This window comes from Pleurodeles waltl, chromosome 2_1 (assembly GCF_031143425.1).
Source record: "Pleurodeles waltl isolate 20211129_DDA chromosome 2_1, aPleWal1.hap1.20221129, whole genome shotgun sequence".
In the NCBI taxonomy this organism is placed as follows: Eukaryota; Metazoa; Chordata; class Amphibia; order Caudata; family Salamandridae; genus Pleurodeles; species Pleurodeles waltl.
In genome coordinates, this window is record NC_090438.1 from 111,668,684 (window position 1) to 111,691,907 (window position 23,224).

Below are 23,224 nucleotides of genomic sequence, written 5' to 3' on the forward strand. Positions count from 1 at the left end.
CATGCTAGTATGTCTGCCTGGTGGCATCGTGGCCTTAGGTCCCGTGTAGCCAGGGCCATGGGGCACTGCATCTGCTTAAGTTGAACATTAAATCTCCAATTTCGAGCGGGGTTTGATCCTGGGCCTTACTCCGCGCTTTGGGCCTTCCTTCCTATAGGTCGTATTGGTGCGGAGTGCCATAGCCTGACCATGGAAAGAGCGGTGGCTTTACTGTTTGCGGTAAAGCTAATTACAGTCTGCCTTCAGGCACCGAAGTGTACCTTTTAGATAAAGCCCAGTCGGATATTTACTTTCTGAATTCTGTGCACACCAACTCTGATCTGGGAAGCCAATCTTTTGAAATGTTTGTTTTTAATCATATAGAATTTGGAAACTGATAAGAGTTTTACTTTTTGATATGCTTTTACTCTATTCTCAAGAAGGTTCCTTGGCAATGGGTGGTAAGAAGTCTGACCACGTGCTGGTGAGGGAGGAGGATGCCACCGAGAGGCCTTTTGAGTGCCTGGGCAGTTAAAGGGTACTAGGCAGTAAATGTTGTTGTTTACCACTGGTGCCCTGGTGGCACCCAAACTGTGTGACCAAGTAATCTATTTTAGTGCTTTACTCTCTCATGCAAGGCTTACTCCAAGATGGTGGGTGAGGTTGGAAACTCCAATGCAATGGATAACCTGCGATAGGTTGAATATCCAGCTGGTTCACATCTGTTCAGTAGAAAGGAATTTCACTACAGGCAAGTGTTATAGTACACTTAAAATATGATCTCCTAAGAAAACCAAAAATCTATAGCACGTTGTACCCCAGGGACCCAACCCTAAACCTTATTACATCTCCCTTGTGCCAGATGCTAGAATACCATCTCACATTGGGCCATTTACACAAATCTTATTCACGTCTTTCAGTTAATTTCAGAAGTGTTCAGGATTCCTCTTGCCAGTAGATTATAGAGACCGAATGCAAACAGGCCTACTGATACAGTCTGTTTTTATTGTAGCTGTCTGACGCAGAGTTGCTTAGAATAAAAAAGTACACTCCTAAAAATAGTGCGTCAGATAGCCTTTGAAGAGGCTCTCTACAAACTCTACCACCCTAATAGGATGCCCACCCAAGAGGGTCCAGGCACTTTCTTGATGTTGTGAACACCAGGGGTTGCCGAGTTACAATGGACTCGAAGGTAAGGGAGTTTTACCAACCTAGTAAGCCCGAACCCACTGTGTCACGTGTGTGTGTGTGTGTCACGTGTGTGTGTGTGTGTCACGTGTGTGTGTGTGTGTGTTTTTTTTTTTTTTTTTTTTTTTTTTTTTTTTTCAGGGGCCGATATCTGAGTCTACTGGTTACAGTAAAACTGTTCCAGCTGCAGGGCACTCACAAATACAATGGGAATGTTATGTAGTATGGTGGTTTTGGGGGTGCTGCACAGCCGGGTTTAGTATAAGGAACGTCTCTATTGTACTAACCGTCGCTACAGTAAGTAAAAAGACATTACAGGTAGAATGAATGGTTCTAGTGTGAGCAGAGACCAGGCAGGAGACTGTTTTTTAGCAGGCAGAGAAACTAAATGGACCTCCTGGACCTAGTCATCGGGATATAGTTACAAAAAATGTGCACATGAAACAAAAGATTGAAGTTTTTTACTATATTATTATTATTTTTTTCTTCATACCTTTGCTAATATTTTCTTCCTGGTCCAGTCAATGCGCAATGAAGTGACTCACTACAAATCTTCTTTTTTTTTTTCTTCTTTTTTTTTCTTTTCTAGATTGGTACTTCACTGTATGATGAAGAGGGAGCCAAGATAGTGAAGGACCTCATGGCAAAGGCAGAGAAAAATGGAGTGATCATCACCCTGCCTGTTGACTTCATCACCGCAGATAAGTTTGATGAAAATGCCAACACAGGAACTGCTAGTGTCGCCACAGGGATTCCAGCAGGCTGGATGGTGAGTAATTGTAGGAAGCTCTGTATATACTATATCAAAGTGAGATGTAGTGTGCACAGTATCCATGGGTTCCCCAGAGGCTTGACAGAGGCAATAATATATAATACTAATGCTCTATTTGTTGTAATGTGGTTGAGCAGTTAGGCTTATCAGAGGCTAGTGTTAAGCATTTGTTGTACACACACAAGCAATAGAAGAAACACACACTCAATGACTTAACTTCAAACCAATAGGTTTTTGGATAGAAAAATATATGTTCGGTGGCATGTGTAGCTGCAGATACACATGCTGTGCATAGTCTGCCGTCTGGTGTTGGGTCGGAGTGTTACAAGTTGTTTTTCTTCAAAGAAGTCTTTTCGAGTCACGAGACCAAGGGACTCCTCCCACTTCGGTTCCATTGCGCATGGGCGTCGACTCCATCTTAGATTGTTTTTTTTTCCGCCATCGGGTTCGGACGTGTTCCTTTTCGCTCTGTGTTTCGGGTCGGAAAGTTAGTCAGAATCAACGGAAAATTCGTCGGTATTGTTTCGTTCGGTATCGGGATAGTTGGGGCAAATCGACACCGAGCCTTCAAGAGCTCCGGTAACCCTTCGGGGTATTTTCGATCCCCCGTCGGGGCCTGGTCGGCCCGACCGCGTGCAACATCGAGACTGATGGAACGGACCCCGTTCCGATTCTGTCCTAAATGCCACAGTAAATATCCTTATACAGACCAACATTTGGTCTGTAACTTGTGCCTGTCCCCCGAGCACAAGGAAGAGTCGTGTGAGGCCTGTCGCGCGTTTCGGTCGAGAAAACCGCTCAGGGACCGAAGAGCCAGGAGGTTGCAGATGGCTTCCACGCCGACAGGACAACAAGGGTTCGAGGAGGAGGAGGAGGAGGAGGAAGAAGAAGAAGAAACTTTCTCCATCCGCGAATCTGATTCCGAAGAATTCGACGTCGACGAGCGACCAACCGTGAGTAAGACGTCGAAAGAAAGATCACACGAGAAAACAGACAAAACCCAGGGGACGCCACTGCCAACAGGCCATGGCATAACCCATAAAGTAGGTGACCGTCCATCGGCACCGAAAAAGGGCGAGCTGGTGCCGAAGTCGTCCGACTCAGGTCGAGACACAGGCACGCAACACTCTCGGGACCGAGAAAGTGGTGCAGAAAAGGCTCGACACAGAGATAGCGGCACCGAAGCTGCTCGACACAGAGATAGCGGCACCGAAGCTGCTCGGCACAGAGATAGCGGCACCGAAGCTGCTCGGCACAGAGATAGCGGCACCGAAGCTGCTCGGCACAGAGATAGCGGCACCGAAGCTGCTCGGCACAGAGATAGCGGCACCGAAGCTGCTCGGCACAGAGATAGCGGCACCGAAGATGGTCGGCACCGAGAGGCCAAGACACCGAAAAAGAGAAAGATCTCGTCGGAGCCGAAAACAACTAAAGACACTGTTTCGGTGCCAAAACACCCGGCAACCGAACCAAAAACCAGTTCCTACTCAGAGGAACAATCACTGTCCTCCCAACTAAAAAGACACGGATTTGAGGAGGAATTACAAACTACAGAGGTAGATCACACGCAACAGCGGATCTTTATCCAAAGGGGTACAGGGAAAATCAGCACTCTTCCCCCAATCAGAAGGAAAAGGAAACTTGACTTCCAGCAACAAGACAAGCCACCACAAGCAAAGGTGGTAAAGAGGGCAACTCCACCACCCTCTCCACCACAGTCAACTCCTGTATCACCAGCACAGACTCCACCACAATCACCAGCTCATACCACCATGAGCCAGGATGATCAGGCAGCATGGGACCTCTATGATGCTCCAGTATCGGACAATAGTCCAGAGTCGTACCCAACTAAACCCTCACCACCTGAGGACAGTACAGCCTATGCACAGGTGGTAGCTAGGGCAGCCGAATTTCATAATGTATCTCTACATTCGGAGCCTATTGAGGATGACTTCCTCTTTAACACCCTGTCCTCCACCCACAGCCATTATCAAAGCCTTCCCATGCTCCCGGGAATGCTAAGGCACGCTAAACAGATTTTCAAGGAGCCTGTTCAAAGCAGAGCAATAACTCCAAGGGTGGAGAAAAAATACAAGGCACCGCCCACAGACCCTGCTTTTATTACATCACAACTGACACCAGATTCAGTAGTCGTAGGAGCAGCTCGTAAAAGAGCCAACTCGCAGACATCAGGCGACGCACCACCTCCGGACAAGGAGAGCCGCAAGTTTGATGCAGCTGGGAAAAGGGTTGCAGCACAAGCTGCAAATCAGTGGCGCATCGCCAACTCGCAAGCACTCCTAGCGCGATACGACAGGGCCCATTGGGACGAGATGCAACATCTCATCGAGCACCTCCCCAAAGAATTCCAGAAACGAGCGAAACAAGTGGTTGAAGAGGGGCAAAATATCTCCAACAACCAAATACGTTATTCTATGGATGCAGCAGATACAGCTGCAAGAACAATAAATACTGCTGTGACAATAAGGAGGCACGCATGGCTGCGCACATCTGGCTTCAAACCTGAGATACAACAGGCAGTGCTCTATATGCCGTTCAATAAACAGCAATTGTTTGGCCCAGAAGTGGACACTGCAACTGAAAAATTAAAGAAGGACACTGACACAGCCAAAGCCATGGGCGCACTCTATTCCCCGCAGGGCAGAGGCACATTTGGCACATTTCGCAAAACAACTTTCAGAGGAGGGTTTCGAGGTCAAGCCACAGAAGCCAGCACCTCACAAACAAGACCACCTACCTACCAGGGACAATATCAAAGGGGTGGCTTTCGAGGCCAATACAGAGGGGGCCAATTCCCAAGAAACCGGGGAAAGTTTCAGGGTCCCAAAACCCCTCAAAATAAACAGTGACTCACAAGTCACACAACCCCTTCACACAACACCAGTGGGGGGGAAGACTAAGCCAGTTCCACAAATCATGGGAGGAAATAACAACAGACACTTGGGTCTTAGCAATTATCCAACATGGTTATTGCATAGAATTTCTCCAACTCCCTCCAAACGTCCCACCGAAAACACACAATATGTCAAAACAGCATATAGACCTTCTAGGACTAGAAGTTCAAGCATTACTGCAAAAAGACGCAATAGAATTAGTACCGAAAACACAAAAGAACACAGGAGTTTACTCACTGTACTTTCTAATACCGAAAAAGGACAAAAGTCTGAGACCAATATTAGATCTCAGAACACTAAACACCTACATCAAATCAGACCACTTTCACATGGTCACGTTACAAGACGTAATACCACTACTGAAACAGCAAGACTACATGACAACGTTAGATCTAAAAGACGCGTATTTCCATATACCGATACATCCCTCGCACAGGAAATACCTAAGGTTCGTATTCAAAGGAATACATTACCAATTCAAAGTGTTGCCATTCGGAATAACAACCGCACCAAGAGTCTTTACAAAATGTCTAGCAGTAGTAGCTGCACATATCAGGAGGCAGCAAATACACGTGTTCCCGTACCTAGACGATTGGTTAATCAAAACCAACTCGCTAACAAAGTGTTCACACCACACAGATTGTTATACAAACCCTTTACAAACTGGGTTTCTCCATCAACTATGCAAAGTCACACCTTTTGCCGTGTCAAACACAGCAATATTTAGGCGCGACAATCAACACAACAAAAGGGATAGCCACTCCAAGTCCACAAAGGGTTCAAAATTTTCACAAGGTGATACAAGCTATGTATCCAACACAAAAGATACACGCAAAGATGGTATTAAAACTCCTAGGCATGATGTCCTCATGCATAGCCATTGTCCCAAACGCAAGATTGCACATGCGGCCCTTACAACAGTGCCTAGCATCACAATGGTCACATGCACAGGGTCAACTTCTAGATCTGGTGTTGATAGACCGCCAAACATACATCTTGCTTCTATGGTGGAACAGTACAAATTTAAACAAAGGGCGGCCTTTCCAAGACCCAGTGCTACAATACGTGATAACAACAGATGCTTCCATGACAGGGTGGGGAGCACACCTCAATCAACACAGCATCCAAGGACAATGGGACGTACATCAAAGAAAGTTTCATATAAATCACCTAGAATTGTTAGCAGTATTTCTAGCGTTGAAAGCATTCCAACCAATGATAACCCACAAATACATTCTTGTCAAAACAGACAACATGACGACAATGTATTATTTAAACAAACGGGGGAACACACTTGACACAGTTGTGTCTCCTAACACAAAAAATATGGCATTGGGCAATTCACAACCACATTCGCCTAATAGCACAGTTTATTCCAGGGATCCAGAACCAGCTAGCAGACAATCTCTCGGGATCACCAACAGGTCCACGAATGGGAAATTCACCCCCAAATCCTGAACACTTACTTCCAAATTTGGGGAACACCTCAAATAGATCTATTTGCAACAAAAGAAAACGCAAAATGCCAAAACTTCGCATCCAGGTACCCACACCAGCAATCTCAAGGCAATGCTCTATGGATGAATTGGTCAGGGATATTTGCTTACGCTTTTCCCCCTCCACCTCTCCTTCCATATCTAGTAAACAGATTGAGTCAAAACAAACTCAAACTCATACTAATAGCACCAACATGGGCAAGACAACCTTGGTATACCACACTACTAGACTTGTCAGTAGTACCTCATGTCAAACTACCCAACAGGCCAGATCTGTTAACACAACACAAATCAGGCATCCAAACCCAGCATCGCTGAATCTAGCAATTTGGCTCCTGAAATCCTAGAATTTGGACACTTGAACCTCACACAAGAGTGTATGGAGGTCATAAAACAAGCTAGAAGACCATCCACTAGACACTGCTATGCAAGTAAATGGAAAAGATTTGTTTGTTACTGCCATAATAATCAAGTCCAACCATTGCATGCATCTCCAAAAGATGTAGTAGGATATTTACTACATTTACAAAAATCAAATTGAGCTTTCTCTTCCATAAAAATACATCTCGCAGCAATATCTGCTTACCTGCAGATTACTCATTCAACTTCCCTATTTAGAATACCTGTCATTAAAGCGTTTATGGAGGGCCTAAAGAGAATTATACCACCAAGGACACCACCTGTTCCTTCATGGAACCTCAACATTGTCTTGACAAGGCTCATGGGTCCACCTTTCGAACCCATGCATTCTTGTGAAATGCAATACTTAACGTGGAAAGTTGCATTTCTCATTGCCATCACATCTCTAAGAAGAGTAAGTGAAATACAGGCGTTTACCATACAAGAACCATTTATTCAAATACACAAAAATAAGGTCGTTCTAAGAACAAATCCAAAATTCTTACCAAAGGTTATCTCACCGTTCCACTTAAACCAAACGGTGGAATTACCAGTGTTCTTCCCACAGCCAGATTCAATAGCTGAAAGAGCACTACATAAATTAGACATCAAGAGAGCGCTAATGTACTACATTGACAGGACAAAAGAAATTAGGAAGACAAAACAACTATTTATTGCCTTCCAAAAACCTCATACAGGAAATCCAATTTCAAAACAAGGTATCGCCAGATGGATAGTAAAGTGCATCCAAACCTGCTATCTTAAAGCAAAGAGAGAACTGCCTATTACAACAAATGCACACTCAACCAGAAAGAAAGGTGCTACTATGGCCTTTCTAGGAAATATTCCAATGACCGAAATATGTAAGGCAGCAACATGGTCTACGCCTCATACATTTACTAAACACTACTGTGTAGATGTGTTATCTGCACAACAGGCCACAGTAGGTCAAGCCGTACTAAGAACTTTAATTTCAAACTACTTCCACTCCTACAGGCTGAACCACCGCTTTTGGGGAGATAACTGCTTACTAGTCTATGCACAGCATGTGTATCTGCAGCTACACATGCCACAGAACGAAAAATGTCACTTACCCAGTGTACATCTGTTCGTGGCATTAGTCGCTGCAGATTCACATGCGCCCACCCTCCTCCCCCGGAGCCTGTAGCCGTTTAGAAGTAGATCTTGAACATTTGTACATTTGTAAATATATTACATTAAACCTTCATTTTGTACATACGTATTTATTCCATTGCATGGGCACTATTATTAGCATACACAACTCCTACCTCACCCTCTGCGGGGAAAACAATCTAAGATGGAGTCGACGCCCATGCGCAATGGAACCGAAGTGGGAGGAGTCCCTCGGTCTCGTGACTCAAAGACTTCTTCGAAGAAAAACAACTTGTAACACTCCGACCCAACACCAGACGGCGGACTATGCACAGCATGTGAATCTGCAGCGACTAATGCCACGAACAGATGTACACTGGGTAAGTGACATTTTCCTTTTGTTACTTTATTACTAGAACCACAAGACTCAGTTCAGAAGTAAATACTGTTGCAGGTAAGTACTTAGCATAGACATCAATGTAACTGTGTTTCACTTTAGTCAAGTAAACAGTTTTTAAGAAAACAGAGAATATCTATTTTAAAAGTGGACACTGCATTTTCTGCACAGTTCCTGGGGGAAGAAAATAAAGTACAGTTTTAGAGGTAAGTACGCGACTTATAGTTCCAGTCTCCTGGGTATAGGTAGTCCACCGTTGGGGGTTCCAGTTAACCTCAAACACCCACCTCCAGCAACACGGGCTGGTTGGGTGCAGAGGTCAAAAAAGGAGGCAAATTAACATGGGGCCCCTATGGAGACAGGGGGTTCTTGGAGTTCAGTCTACCAGCAGGTAAGTACCAGTGGCTCGGAGGGCACACCGGGGGGGGGGGGATTAGAGGAGCACTGGAGAGGCCCCAAATAGACACCAATCCCACGTCCTCAGCGTGACTGGGGCGACTGGGTGCAGGGTGCAAACAGGGTGTCTGGTTTCCAATGAAACTTTGAGGGCACCCTGGGGGTCACTCGGGCGCTGCAGGCGAGGTCCAGGGGGGTGTCTTGGGCACACCATCGGTCAGACAGGGAAGAGGGGTGCCTGTTGATCTTTGCAGCACTGGGTGTCGATGTCTCCAAGACCTGGGGGCTGCGGGTGCAGTGGGTCCTGTTGCGTCGGTTATCTTCATCCAGGGCAGTCGAAGTCAGAGGGATTCCCTCTGAAGGTGTCGTCGTGGAGGGGTGGAGAGGTCAACCCAGGCTGGGCACTTAGTCGCCTGGGAGTCCTCTCTGGTCAGTTGGGCCACCTGAACTCGGGCCGCGGGCATTTGGTGCAGAGTGGTCAGGACTCACGCTTCTGGTGTGAGGTGGGAGTCCTCTAGAAGCAGTTTCTTCTACAGGGAGTGCAGAATTATTAGGCAAGTTGTATTTTTGAGGATTAATTTTATTATTGAACAACAACCATGTTCTCAATGAACCCAAAAAACTCATTAATATCAAAGCTGAATATTTTTGGAAGTAGTTTTTAGTTTGTTTTTAGTTTTAGCTATGTTAGGGGGATATCTGTGTGTGCAGGTGACTATCACAGTGCATAATTATTAGGCAACTTAACAAAAAAAAATATATACCCATTTCAATTATTTATCATTACCAGTGAAACCAATATAACATCTCAACATTCACAAATATACATTTCTGACATTCAAAAACAAAACAAAAACAAATCAGTGACCAATATAGCCACCTTTCTTTGCAAGGACACTCAAAAGCCTGCCATCCATGGATTCTGTCAGTGTTTTGATCTGTTCACCATCAACATTGCGTGCAGCAGCAACCACAGCCTCCCAGACACTGTTCAGAGAGGTGTACTGTTTTCCCTCCTTGTAAATCTCACATTTGATGATGGACCACAGGTTCTCAATGGGGTTCAGATCAGGTGAACAAGGAGGCCATGTCATTAGATTTCCTTCTTTATACCCTTTCTTGCCAGCCACGCTGTGGAGTACTTGGACGCGTGTGATGGAGCATGCCCTGCATGAAAATCATGTTTTTCTTGAAGGATGCAGACTTCTTCCTGTACCACTGCTTGAAGAAGGTGTCTTCCAGGAACTGGCAGTAGGACTGGGAGTTGAGCTTGACTCCATCCTCAACCCGAAAAGGCCCCACAAGCTCATCTTTGATGATACCAGCCCAAACCAGTACTCCACCTCCACCTTGCTGGCGTCTGAGTCGGACTGGAGCTCTCTGCCCTTTACCAATCCAGCCACGGGCCCATCCATCTGGCCCATCAAGACTCACTCTCATTTCATCAGTCCATAAAACCTTAGAAAAATCAGTCTTGAGATATTTCTTGGCCCAGTCTTGACGTTTCAGCTTGTGTGTCTTGTTCAGTGGTGGTCGTCTTTCAGCCTTTCTTACCTTGGCCATGTCTCTGAGTATTGCACACCTTGTGCTTTTGGGCACTCCAGTGATGTCGCAGCTCTGAAATATGGCCAAACTGGTGGCAAGTGGCATCGTGGCAGCTGCACGCTTGACTTTTCTCAGTTCATGGGCAGTTATTTTGCGCCTTGGTTTTTCCACACGCTTCTTGCGACCCTGTTGACTATTTTGAATGAAACGCTTGATTGTTCGATGATCACGCTTCAGAAGCTTTGCAATTTTAAGAGTGCTGCATCCCTCTGCAAGATATCTCACTATTTTTGACTTTTCTGAGCCTGTCAAGTCCTTCTTTTGACCCATTTTGCCAAAGGAAAGGAAGTTGCCTAATAATTATGCACACCTGATATAGGGTGTTGATGTCATTAGACCACACCCCTTCTCATTACAGAGATGCACATCACCTAATATGCTTAATTGGTAGTAGGCTTTCGATCCTATACAGCTTGGAGTAAGACAACATGCATAAAGAGGATGATGTGGTCAAAATACTCATTTGCCTAATAATTCTGCACTCCCTGTATTTTACTTTTGGACAGGGCCGTTGTCCACGGGAGTTTTTTATCCTGTGATGCAGGCAGTCCTCTGGAGGTTTTTCAGAGGTCGCTGGACCTGCAGGATGTGTTGCTTTTCTTTTGCAGGTTCTTTGAAGCAGGAGATGGGCCAGTAGGGCTGGGGCCGAGTCAGTTGTTGTCTCCTTTCCTTCTCTGCGGGGGTTTCAGCTCAGCAGTCCTTGTGAGGGTGTCGGGAATCTGCCTAGCTTGGTTAAGGGAGCCCTTAAATAAAAGATTTAGGTGCATTTTAGAGGGCAGAGGGCATTAGCCAATGGATACTGTCCCTGAGGGTGGCTACCCCCTCCTTGTGTCCACTCCTTTTGGGGATGGGGGCTCATTCCTATCCCTATTGGTCCCTGTCCTCCAAACCAAGACGGAGGACTCTCCAGGGAAAGTGGGGGGGGACACCAGCTCTGGACACGGGTCTCAGCTGAAGTGGTCACTCATCCTTGTTTTCTTAAGTTTCCCGCCGAACTGGCCACCCAAAGTGAGGGCTTGTCCAAGGGGCGGGCATCTCCACTAGCTGGAGTGCCCTGGGGCACTATAACACGAGGCCTGAGCCTTTGAGGCTCATCGCCAGGGGTTACGTTTCCACCCAGAGGAGGCTTTGTTTCTGGCCTCGGAGAGCACAAAGGCTCTCACCCCAGGGGGTCAGAAACTTGTCTCTTAGTCCTGCTGGCACAGACCAGTCAGTCCTACACTAGAGGATTTGGTAAAATACAGGGGGGCATCTCTAAGATGCCCCCTGTGTGCATTTTTTAAAAATAAATCCAACACTGGAATCAGTGTGGGTGTATTGTGCATAGAAGTTTGATACCAAACATCCCAGTATTCAGTGTAGCCATTATGGAACTGCGGAGTTCGTTTTGACAAACTCCCAGACCATATACTCAATACGGCTACACTGCACTTACAATGTCTAAGAATGGACTTAGACACTGTAGGGGCATATTGCTCATCCAGCTATGCCGTCACCTGTGGTATAGTGCACCCTGCCTTGGGACTTTAAGGCCTGCTAGAGGGGTGACTTACCTATGCCACAGGCAGTATTTTGTGTGCATGGCATCCTGAGGGGGATACCATGTCGACTTTGCCTTTTTCTCCCCACCAACACACATAATCTGCAATGGCAGTGTGCATGTGTTAGGTGAGGGGTCCCTTAGGGTGGCACAACACATGCTGCAGCCCTTAGGGACCTTCCCTGGTCACAGGGCACTTGGTCCCACTGGTACCTTTTTATAAGGGACTTAGCTGTATGCCAGAGATGTGCCAATTGTGGAAACAAAGGTACATTTTTAGGGAAATATCACTGGTGCTAGGGCCTGGTTAGCAGGATCCCAGCACACTCTGTCAAGTCAGCCTCAATATCAGACAAAGTGTGTGGGTGGGGGGGTGGTGTAACTGCAACATGGTGCATTTTCCTACTGTAATTACAAGCAATTAAGACCCCAATCAAAAAGTAGTGGGACTACTTTGCAGATAGGAAGTAACCAATAAAGTTTTACATAGTATGCTGTTAACTAACATTGCTATGGGGGGGGGGAGGGGTCATGACTCACAAGATGTACTGTTCACTTCTGCGTGTATGGTTTATGCCATGGTGTTCTTGTGTATTTTGTAAGTTATTTAACCGAGATGCAAAGACTTAAGTTCATGCAGGTAGGTAGCGATCTCTTGACTATTAGCGGACTTGGTTTTCATTGTATTTTAATTGTGGCATGCATTTTATGAGGCGATAATCGGTCTTGCTCTTGGTACCAACACGAAATTTGAAATGAATCTGAGTTTATTTGCGCAGTTCCTCCAAATATCTTGTTATTGAGACCTATACATTTTACGTGGCATGAATAAATATTTGTGTGTATGTCTATATGTTTCAATAGGGTGATGCTTCATAAAATGTTCCCAAAAAAACGCACCAGTGATTCTTGTTGCGCACAAACAGTTTAGGGGGGATTCCATCAAGCGGGGGCTGAGGAAAAAGGGTGGGGGTCAAAAAAGTTGTTTCCCATGTTAATTTCTTTAGGACCTTTAGGCACAACTGTAGCCCAAACCGCTGGACTGAATTACACCATATTCGGTCCCCACCACCAGGACATAGATGTTTGCTTTTGCTTGGTGGGAGCGGACTGCTCCTACCAAGCAAAAGCAAACTTAACTCCACTTTCTGACAGTGGGACCTGTCGCAGGTCCAGCGGTCAGAAAGTGGAGTTTTCATTTGTCTTCCCTGCATGCAGACGTGTGCAGGGAAGACTGATGAAAACATTGCTCCAGCAAGCAGGGATCTGCTATGAAAGCAGCTCCTTCCTTGCTGGAACAATGCTGGCTCATGCAGGAGGTGGGGGCCGACCGGGACTGCAGGGGAAACCTTGAGGCTCCCTCGTGGTCCCAGATAGCCAGTCGAGGGCAAAAAAAAAATAAAAAATCATCAGGGACTGCAGTGGAGGCCTTGAGGCTACTCCTGCAGTCCTAGATAGCCCAAAAAGGGCACAGAATGAATGAATGAATAAATAAATATATTAAAAATAAGGACATTGGCCTAATGGTCAAGGACTCTGACCCTCACACTGGAGGTTGAGGGTTCTACTCCAGGCATGTCCGTGATCATTTTCCTCCTTTAACTTTTTTAAATTACAACTGTTTAGGCTCATACTGACAGGATCTTGCTCTTTTTAACCGACAAATACATCTTTTTTTTAGTTTGTCAAGAAATATCTCATTCTAAGTATATCATCCATCAAAGCCTAGAAATCTCTCTCTCCCTCTTTTTCTTTCAATCTTTTTCCTACTCAGACCCTTACACACCCACTCAGACCCTCGTGCACCCACTCACAGACCCCCATCAACACACATGACGTTCATGCATGTGCACTGGAGCAGCTTTCAGGACACAGCAGGGCTCAGTGTTCACGAATGGCACACCATGTGAACCATCTTTGGTGAGTGTGACTACCAATAGCTCAGCGGGCTGTTGACGATTGACGGTATTGGCTGCAATAACCTTCATAGCCACTGGCCTCTCCTGCTTTTTAGAGTGCTCTGTCAGTCCCTGCACCAGGTTCTTCATCAATCCATGTGGGCACAAATGTTATAAGTGTGTTTTGTCTGGAGCATGCATGTGCGGTACAGGTGACTGTTTCCACACTTGAATTAATTTTATATTTGCTACATTGAAGTGGTACTTAAATTTAGATGGTGAGTTGGTGAGGAACCAGGCAGAAAATGTCAATTGCTTTGTAATGGGTCTGACTCGAGATTGTTAAGGGTAGGTGACAGCCGTTCCTTTGAAGCTAGGGAGATTACTCTGCCCTTTCCTGGTTCGTTGTTCTGTGGGAGGGATGCCTGATTCGTAGGTTAACTGGTAGTTAAAATGATTCACATAGCTTTTATTGATTATAATATTCTCATTTTAGAGATTAATTTATTAAATTTGCCGTCCAAGTAATAAAGAAAGAGACTAGTGCTGAATGTAAATACTTTTAAAGCATATATTTTTGCAAACTTGTAAAATATTCTGTTCTAACACACTTATGTTGCTGTGCTCCCATTGAGTAAATTGTGTTTGTATTGTGGTTGTTGGGTTGGGTGTAGACTATTGTTATTGTTGGCCCTGGCTTTTTGACAGGGACATCCCCAAACATTTTGCCTCCTTCCTCCTATTTTTTTCTGACCTGTTGTTGTTGGCTTTTGACCTCTGGGCACTTTAACACTGCTAACAAGTGCTAAAGTGCATATGCTCTCTGTGTAAATTGTACTACTGATTGGTTTATCCATAATTGGCTATTTAATTTACTTGTAAGTCCCTAGCGGAGTACACTATATGTGCCTAGGGCCTGTAGATTAAATGCTACTAGTGGGCCTGCAGCACTGGTTGTGCCACCCACTTCAGTAGCCCCTTAACCTTGTCTCAGGCCTGCCATTGCAAGGCCTGTGTGTGCAGTTTCACTGTCCCTTCGACTTGGCATTTAAAAGTACTTGCCAAGCCTATAACTCCCCTTTTTCCATATATGTCACCCCTAATGTGTGCCCTAGGTAACCCCTAGAGCAGGGTGCTGTGTGGGTAAAAGGCAGGACATGTACCTGTGTAGTTATGTCCTGGTAGTGTAAAACTCCTTAATTCGTTTTTACACTACTGTGAGGCCTGCTTCCTTCATAGGCTAACATTGGGGCTGCCCTCATACACTGTTGAAGTGGCAGCTGCTGATCTGAAAGGAGCAGGAAGGTCATATTTAGTATGGCCAGAATGGTAATATAAAATCCTGCTGACTGGTGAAGTCGGATTTAATATTACTATTCTAGAAATGCCACTTTTAGAAAGTGAGCATTTCTTTGCACTTAAATCTTTCTGTGCCCTTCAATCCATGTCTGGCTAGGTTTAGTTGACAGTTCCTTGTGCATTCACTCAGACACCCCAAACACAGGGTACTCAGCCTCACTTGCATACATCTGCATTTTGAATGGGTCTTCCTGGGCTGGGAGGGTGGAGGGCCTGCCCTCACACAAAGGACTGCCACACCCCCTACTGGGACTCTGGCAGACAGGATTGAACTGAAAGGGGGCTTGGTGCATTTCTTAGACACTCTTTGAAGTCACCCCCACTTCAAAGGCACAACTTAGTATAAAACAGGACCTCTGCCCTACCTCATCAGACACTTGCTGGAGAAGAAACCTGAACCAGAAACTACATCCTGCCAAGAAGAACTGCCTGGCTGCTCAAAGGACTCGCCTGTCTGTTTTCTACAAAGGACTGCTGCCTTGCTGTTGGCCTGCTGCCTTGCTGAACTCTTGTCTGGCTGTAAAAGTGCTCTCCAAGGGCTTGGATAGAGCTTGCCTCCTGTTCTCTGAAGTCTCAGGACCAAAAAGACTTCTCTCTTTCACTTGGACGCTTCGTGCGTCGAAATTTTCGACGCACAGCTTGTTCTGCGGCGAGAAAAACGCCGCACACCGACGCTGATCGACGCGACGCCTTCGGGACGACCGGAACTTTGACGCACGGCCTCGCAAGGACAACGCCGCCCGACTTCCAGAGGAGAAATCGACGCGACACCTGCCATGACATCGAAACTTCGACGCACAGCCCCGCGGAACGATGCGCAGCCGGAAAACAAGCAGGAGAGTCCACGCACAGATCCGGGACATCTGGTAATCCCCGCGACCCATAGAAGGAGACGGTCCGCGTGCCGGAAAACGACGCACGTCTTCCCCGAGTGAAAAATAACAACGCAAGTCCGTGTGTGTGAAGAAGCGCAACCGACGCACACCATTTTTCCTCCCGTAGAACGACGCACGTCTCCCCGCGTGAAAAATAACGACGCAAGTCCGTGTGTGAAGGGGCGCAACCGACGCACACACCATTTTTTCCTCCCGTAGAACGACGCACGTCTCCCCGCGTGAAAAACGACGCAAGTCCGTGTGTGAAGGGTCGTAACCGCGCACACCATTTTTCCACGCATCTCCTCTTCTGCGGAGATTTTCCACTCCAAACCAGGTACTTTGTGCTTGAAAGAGACTTTGTTTACTTTTTAAAGGCTTAAGACACTTTATATCACTTTTTAGTGATATCTTTACAAATTCATATTGCATCTTTGATCGTTTTGACCTGCAAATACCCAGATAAATATTATATATTTTTCTAAACACTGTGTGGTGTATTTTTGTGGTGTTATATTATGGTATTGTATGATTTATTGCACAAATGCTTTACACATTGCCTTCTAAGTTAAGCCTGACTGCTCGTGCCAAGCTACCAGAGGGTGGGCACAGGCTGATTTTGGATTGTGTGTGACTTACCCTGACTAGAGTGAGGGTTCTTGCTTGGACAGAGGGCAACCTGACTGCCAACCAAAAACCCAATTTCTAACATTGGTGGCAGCGGTGGGATAGGACTTGTGTTTGTGCAGTGACATACAGTAGCTAAGTATTTCACTACCTACCCACAGTTGAAGGTCAACTTGATTTTTCATTTTTTTGCTTTTGGTTCTGTGATGTCCTCCTGGATATACTATTGATATTTTGGACTTTGGATTTTGGTTTTTGCCGGTAAGACCTTATCAGCAATGAGATTGCTTACCTACTCATTCTTTGTGCCTACTGACCACCTCACTAAGGCCGACCTAAGGAGGCTTTGCAGAAAATGGGGCCTTCCTGTATCAAGGAGATCTACTAAGATGGAACTGCTACATGCTTACATAGTCTGGGGGGAAGAAAGATGGGCAGAGAGAGAGGCAGCAAAAAACCAAATGACTAAGTACCCCTCAGATGAGGAGGAGGACTGCTCAAATGAGGAGGAAGACTACTCAGGTGAGGAAAGAGAACCAGTGAGAGATGAATGGCTCCTAGCTCGAACGGTGGATGGAAGAGCTAGATGAGTTTCTTGAAAGGGCTGAGGCAGCCAGAGCCTTAGCCCTGGAAGAAGAAAGGATTGCAGCTCAAGAGCTGAGCTGTGAAGAGCTGAAACTGGAGGTCGGAAGGGCTGAGTCCAGTTCAGATGGTGGCAGCAAAAATCTTACATCCAGTACTGCTGAAGAAGGGCACAAGCCCAGAGATGTGGTGCCCAACTTGAAGAAGGGAGTTGACACACCCCAGGTGGTTCAAGGGTATGAGGTAGTTCCCGTTATGCACAGGGTCCCTGAGAAGGATAGGGGAACTGGCACAGGGAGTCATTTCTACTGGGGGGGAGGGACACTTGACTGGCTCTAGCAGAGAGTGACAGAGAAAAGGGTTCCCCCCTGGTGGACGTCCTGGATATAGAGTGTAGAGACATCCCAGAAGAGTATTGGTTGAGTGTCAGGGACAGTCAGATACTGTCTCTCCAGTCTCAGGAGGGTGAAGTAGAGTGCTTTTCCAAGGCTGAGTTACTGGATGGTTGGGTGAAGGGTACTGTGGTTAATACATGTGAAGGGCAGAGTGATGTAATTGCTGGAGAGCATATGTCTGGTCCTTATTTTCCAGAGCTACGCCAACACCAGATGGAGTGTGAGTTCTCTGACCCCAGGGAGCTTACATGAGGGAACACCAGGCGGAAAGCCTAGCCTGTACCGTAGGGCTACCTGTTGAGGGAAGTCCCGCAGTGTCAGAACTGTGTTACACTCATCCCAGCTGTTGACCGAACATCCTTGATGGCAGTGTGTGTGTGTTTTGAGATATAGCACCCTTGCTTTACTTGTTACCACATATTCTCCCTCATTTGGATGTGTTAATATTTCCCACTGGTTCCTTGTAATAGTAGTACAGGTTTATGCTTGACATATTCAAAAAGTGACTGAATAAAAACTGTATGGTTTTGCACCTCATTTACGTTGTCGTTAAGATCATGAACACCGGTTTCTCTATAGTCTGTGCTAGGCAACAAGACTAGCACAGTCATGTCCGGTTTGAGTGCTGTCTAGGCAGTCTTTTAAGTCAATAGCTTCTGTTAGCTCCCCGTCTTTCTGGGGATTCGACTTCCCAGTCGAAAAGAAGGTGCTTTCAGGGGCAGTGTCTTGGTGTAGGTGTATGTTCAACCATGTCTGTTCACAAGACCAAAAATTGAGACTAGGAAGTGCATATACGTTTAGGGTTGCGCCAGCCTGATGTCATGCGACTTAACACAGTGTGGCAGTGGAAAAAAGTAGAGGAGAACATTGCTCTTTATATAATTAATGGACCAACTCTGATGAATGGCCTATATTTCCCTCAACTGTCTTCATCCAGACTACCTCTGACCCATTTGACATTTCGAAACCTTCAGAAGGTTAAAAAGCTTTTAGGTTTGCCATGTTGAGCTGGCCACGCCCTCTGAAAGAGCACCAGAACCTCACTACTCTAATTGCAGTTTACCTTAAATGCATTTTCCTTGGTCTTTGCCAGGATACTGGACCCAGGCACCCTTCCCTCGAAGATTGCCTAATCGTAGTTTGTTGAGGAAGCTAGAGTTCAGCCTGGCCCTGATACTCTGGATTCTATTGATCTTGGGTTCTTGGTGAACTACTAACCTCCTCCGTGACACCCTCAGATAGGCTATTGTTCATTCGGCCAGGTTTGGACACCAAACTTGCAAAGGATTTCACTGCCCCTAAGAGTGCATTGAATGCCCTTCAAACCATGGCTCACTTCTTAGAAAACATGCTATGCTGGCTTGGTGGTTCCAGGAGCGTCTGAGACTGCGCGATCCTGCATCAGAATGGTCCTTCATACCAGTCTCCACACGTACTCGTTGCAGCTCCAAATGGCAGAGCGTTTTGATCAGTTGCTGGACAGCCAACCCAAGCCTATCCTGGCCAACCAATCTCTAGTGTCCAACATGAGAAAGTGGGCGTAATCTGCCAACCTTTTGGTGGTGCTCTGTTTCTACTTAGGATGGCTCCACATTATGGCCATGACTAACTTATTAGTTTGGGAAAGGGACTCATTACAGGAATCTCACTTGTTGCCTTTTGGCACAGATCCCCTTGGTCCACTCACATAATAGTGCTGGAGCTAGACATTGTATTTTTTTTTACTGTAAAAGCCTTCCCTTTAGTGGTCTTATCTAGAATTGGTGATCCACACTAACAACCAAGGCTTGTCTACTTTCGTAATTGCAGAGTACTCTTTTGCCGTGTTTCTGGCAATAGAAGTGTGACCGCGGGCCATCAGTACAATATCACGTTTTTTTGACATCCTATTGAGCAATGTTAGGGGTCAAGTATAAAAAGCGGAGTCTGGGAAAATCATCTTGGAATAGATATGTTGGCTTCTAGTGAGATTCTTAGTTACTTACTATAATTTGCACAAAAATATTTTATTATTTACTGCTCTAGCTTGTGAAAATGTCTTGCAGCAGTTTAACAGTTTGCTTAAGTAGGTCCTCAATGCATATAAAGCGCTAGTGTAATGCTGGAGTCGGCCGTAACTCCCACCTTTTGGGTATTTAAGCTTATTTCCAGCGGAATACTTCATTGGTGGGCCATCTGTGTGAGCCAAGAGGGCTGCGACTTGCTTTTGGGTGGGTGGGACGCAAGGATGTGGTGTTGCCACTAAAATGAATTGCACTTCTCCCCCCCATGATGTAGAGCCTTTTGTTTTACAGCGCTTGTAGCCGAAGGAAAACAGTAGGCAAGCCTATGATGTTCTTCTCCTGAATGATCTTAAGGGCCTCAACAGTGGCTTTAATCACCGCTCTAACAAATCTTCCAAGTGAGGTGCTGAGGAAAAAACATTGAAAAGTTTGTGTGGGCCGTGCTAGATATGAACTTCTTTTGCATGCCTTTTATACTTTAAGGCACTTATGTACAGCTAAGTATCTAGTGCTCTGTATGTAAAATCAATGCTCTTCTTTGTTTTGTAAGTTTCTTGCTTAGAGTTAACATTATCACAGTTTTATTTTTAATCTGAAACTTATTCTTTTTTAATTTAGGGATTGGATTGTGGTCCCGAAAGCGTAAAGAAGTTTGTTGAAGCAGTCGGCCGATCCAAGCAGATCGTTTGGAATGGCCCTGTTGGTGTCTTTGAGTGGGATAAATTTGCAAATGGAACCAAAGCGGTCATGGACAAGGTGGTAGAAGTCACTGCAAAAGGATGCACAACCATCATTGGTGAGTAATAGAACGTTTGTCAACTTCATTTCTCTTGATGGGGCTTCTTGGCAGGGCTTGTGATTTACTTCAACGTTGGTGAATACTTACTTTTGGAAGAGGACTATGATAGTTCACATATTGTATTTTCTTCTTGTTTTTTTTTTAATGGCCATAGCTATGTAGTTTCTTACTCAGCTGGTACTTACAAAGAGCACCAGTAGGACATAGAATGGGAACATCGACATGTTATGTGGTCCAGGCGCAAAAACTAAGGGTGAATACAGATTTCAAGGTACCGCTCATCGTAGGAGTGGCTTAAAGAGGTGCCTGAAGGTGGTGGCAGTACTTTGTGCTGTTTGTACCCAGAGGCCACTGACTGCGCAATAACCAGCCTTTCGTTGTTTCTTTTCCTTGGTTGTAATTTCCCATCTGCGCCCTACAATAAGGCTATAACGTTGCAAAATAATTGGCTAGGAATGACGTCAGAAGTGCAAACATCCAGTCTGCTGCATGCTGGAGGGTAATGTCTAAAAAGCGCAGTTTTTTTAGTTGTTTCTCATTTGTTTGAACTATTTTGCTGCAGGCGGCGGAGATACTGCGACTTGCTGTGCGAAGTGGGATACTGAGGACAAGGTCAGCCACGTCAGCACAGGCGGTGGAGCCAGTCTAGAGCTCCTGGAAGGTAGATATCGTTGACTATTCTGCTTTCAGGAAAATGTGCTGGGCCAGAGATAAACCATGCTCGAATGTTGATATTGTTAGAGGACAGGCATAACCTAAAAGGCAACTTTAGGTTCTGTATGCGTTTGCCCTATTTAATGGAAGATGCCCTTCATTCACAAACCAGTTTGCAGCTGCACCTGTCCTTCCCAGCTTTAGACTATTTGAAGCCCTTTCAAAGATGGAAGGACACTAATCCGGATCTTGACTTGTTGATGGTCTTTCTTGATGACCCCATTATCAGACTAATTCTGATCTAACTGCAGGCAGGCCTCCCACCCCCCGTGTTGGTGGGGTGACATGTAATGGCTGCAGTGAGCATTTACAGAACGTCCTGGCACTGTGCTTACAGATTGTCGCACGAGTGTGCAAACTCATGTTTGTGGCTGACCTACTTGGCCTGCCACCGTGGCTTCTGCATACATTGCCTTGTTGCAGTATTGACATTCCAAAGTAGTGCTCCGTGAACCATCTGTGGGCATGTCATTTATGCCTTTGGCCCTTTTTTACCTGTTTGTGGGTGATTGTTTGCTATGGATGCGGCAGGAGTTTAGCAGGAGGTATGCATGTGTACTGCGGGTCAGACCTTGATTAGAAACCAAGACACCGTTTCTAATCCGTTCAGCCTGGCTACACTGTCCTTGGTTACAAGCTAGAGTGTCTTTCAAAATAACCAACATTCAACTGTGGCTTCTCTGTCAGGTCATGTGCTCGCGTTTTGCACCTCAGTAGGTGTATGTGTCCCTCTTGCCTAATATGTGCTGTGCTGCAAAGGCATGGATGTTGGTTTTAAGAACTGAATGACAGCGCCCATTCAGGGTGGCCTTCTAATCGACATCGTTTGAGGAAGCGATTTCCTGTACTTGGGACTTTTTTTTGTTTTTTGTTTTCTTCTTGACAGGATTGTTCATTCTTTACATGTTGTGACGCTCTGCCTGTGACACCCCATATTAAATCTGAATATTAAAATGATACACCCCAGTGAGGCTGTTCTGGTTGAGTTGAGGTCTCCATAGTGCGGGTGCTGTTCTGCCAGGGGCAGGCATTTGAGTAGGTTAAAGCACTGGTTACCACGTTCCAAAACGGACTCATTCTACCTTTTAAATTTCACCTTGGTACTGCCCTCCATCAGTCCGCTATTTCATGGTTTGTGGGTGTCGAGGCTCGTGCATTAAGACTATAGTTTGTCTTGTCCCCCCTCCCCCTTTCCATTCTAATCTATTAGAACGTGTTTTTTGAGTGAGTTGGAAAGGATTTGCTAACAAATACATTTACAATATAAATCATAATGGTTATGTTGAATATGCAAGCTTCGCCCAGAAGCCAGATCGAACTACTTGCAATCTGAATTTTCCAGTGAGAAAGGAGCTTGTAACACCCTTTTCCCTTCAACTTGCAGGTAAAGTTCTTCCTGGCGTGGATGCTCTGAGTAACGTTTAAAGGGCTGACGTGTCCTCGGACTCGGACCTTGAACTGCAGCGCTTCTGTACCTCTGGTGGGATCGGTTCCAGAGCGTGAACTGATGGGATTGTCCTGCGGGGGCGATGCCTCGTAGCACTTTAGTTGCATGTATTCTCCGGTTTACGTGTTGTGGGTGGCGCTGTCCGTTGCCCCAGCTCTGTGGTGTATATTTACTGTATTATTTGTATCTCACCTTGGCACTGTGTACATGCTCGTCCCGCACCTCTGTTCACGCGCCTTCCTGTCCCCGCAGACATCTCCTCAGTGTGAACGGTCACAGTAAGCAGCGGAGCCTCCCTTAGGTAGGGAGTTAACTGTGGGAACTGAAAAACAATAAAAAGACATCATGACCGTACAATGTGTATTTTATTCTGTGTGAGAGCCAGAAACGTTGGTCCACACTTTGCTTCGTAAGGTGCCTAGAAAGCATGCCTAATGAACTGGGATTTGACCATTACTCGCTTGCAACTTCTGTTGTCTGTAGTTTTAAGGGGTTCCCTGAAGCGACTAAACACAGCATGCTTGTGGCTTAGCCAAAGTGTACCCTGCTTTGCCCTCTGTGGCACCACTTGTGACCTATTTGCCCATCACTTACGAACTGAAGAGCAGCCACTGTATTTTCCCTGGGCCAGTCACGTTTTTGTTGTCGTTGTTGGACTCCATTGTCGCCTGCCATCCTCTCCTTAACAAGCATTGGCAAAGTTTACTCGACTGACTTGCATGCAT

General features: G+C 45.8%; 1 protein-coding gene across 1 annotated transcript in view; it reads left to right on the forward strand.

The window, feature by feature from the left end:
• PGK1 (phosphoglycerate kinase 1) overlaps window positions 1-22,856 on the forward strand; it is a 45,078-nt gene extending 22,222 nt beyond the window's left edge. The window contains exons 8-11 of the mRNA XM_069211122.1: window positions 1,757-1,936; window positions 20,158-20,335; window positions 20,901-20,999; window positions 22,437-22,856. Coding sequence (XP_069067223.1) covers window positions 1,757-1,936; window positions 20,158-20,335; window positions 20,901-20,999; window positions 22,437-22,477 — 498 coding nt within the window. The 3' untranslated portion in view covers window positions 22,478-22,856. The remainder of the gene's footprint in view (window positions 1-1,756; window positions 1,937-20,157; window positions 20,336-20,900; window positions 21,000-22,436) is intronic.
• Window positions 22,857-23,224: the final 368 nt, after the last annotated feature.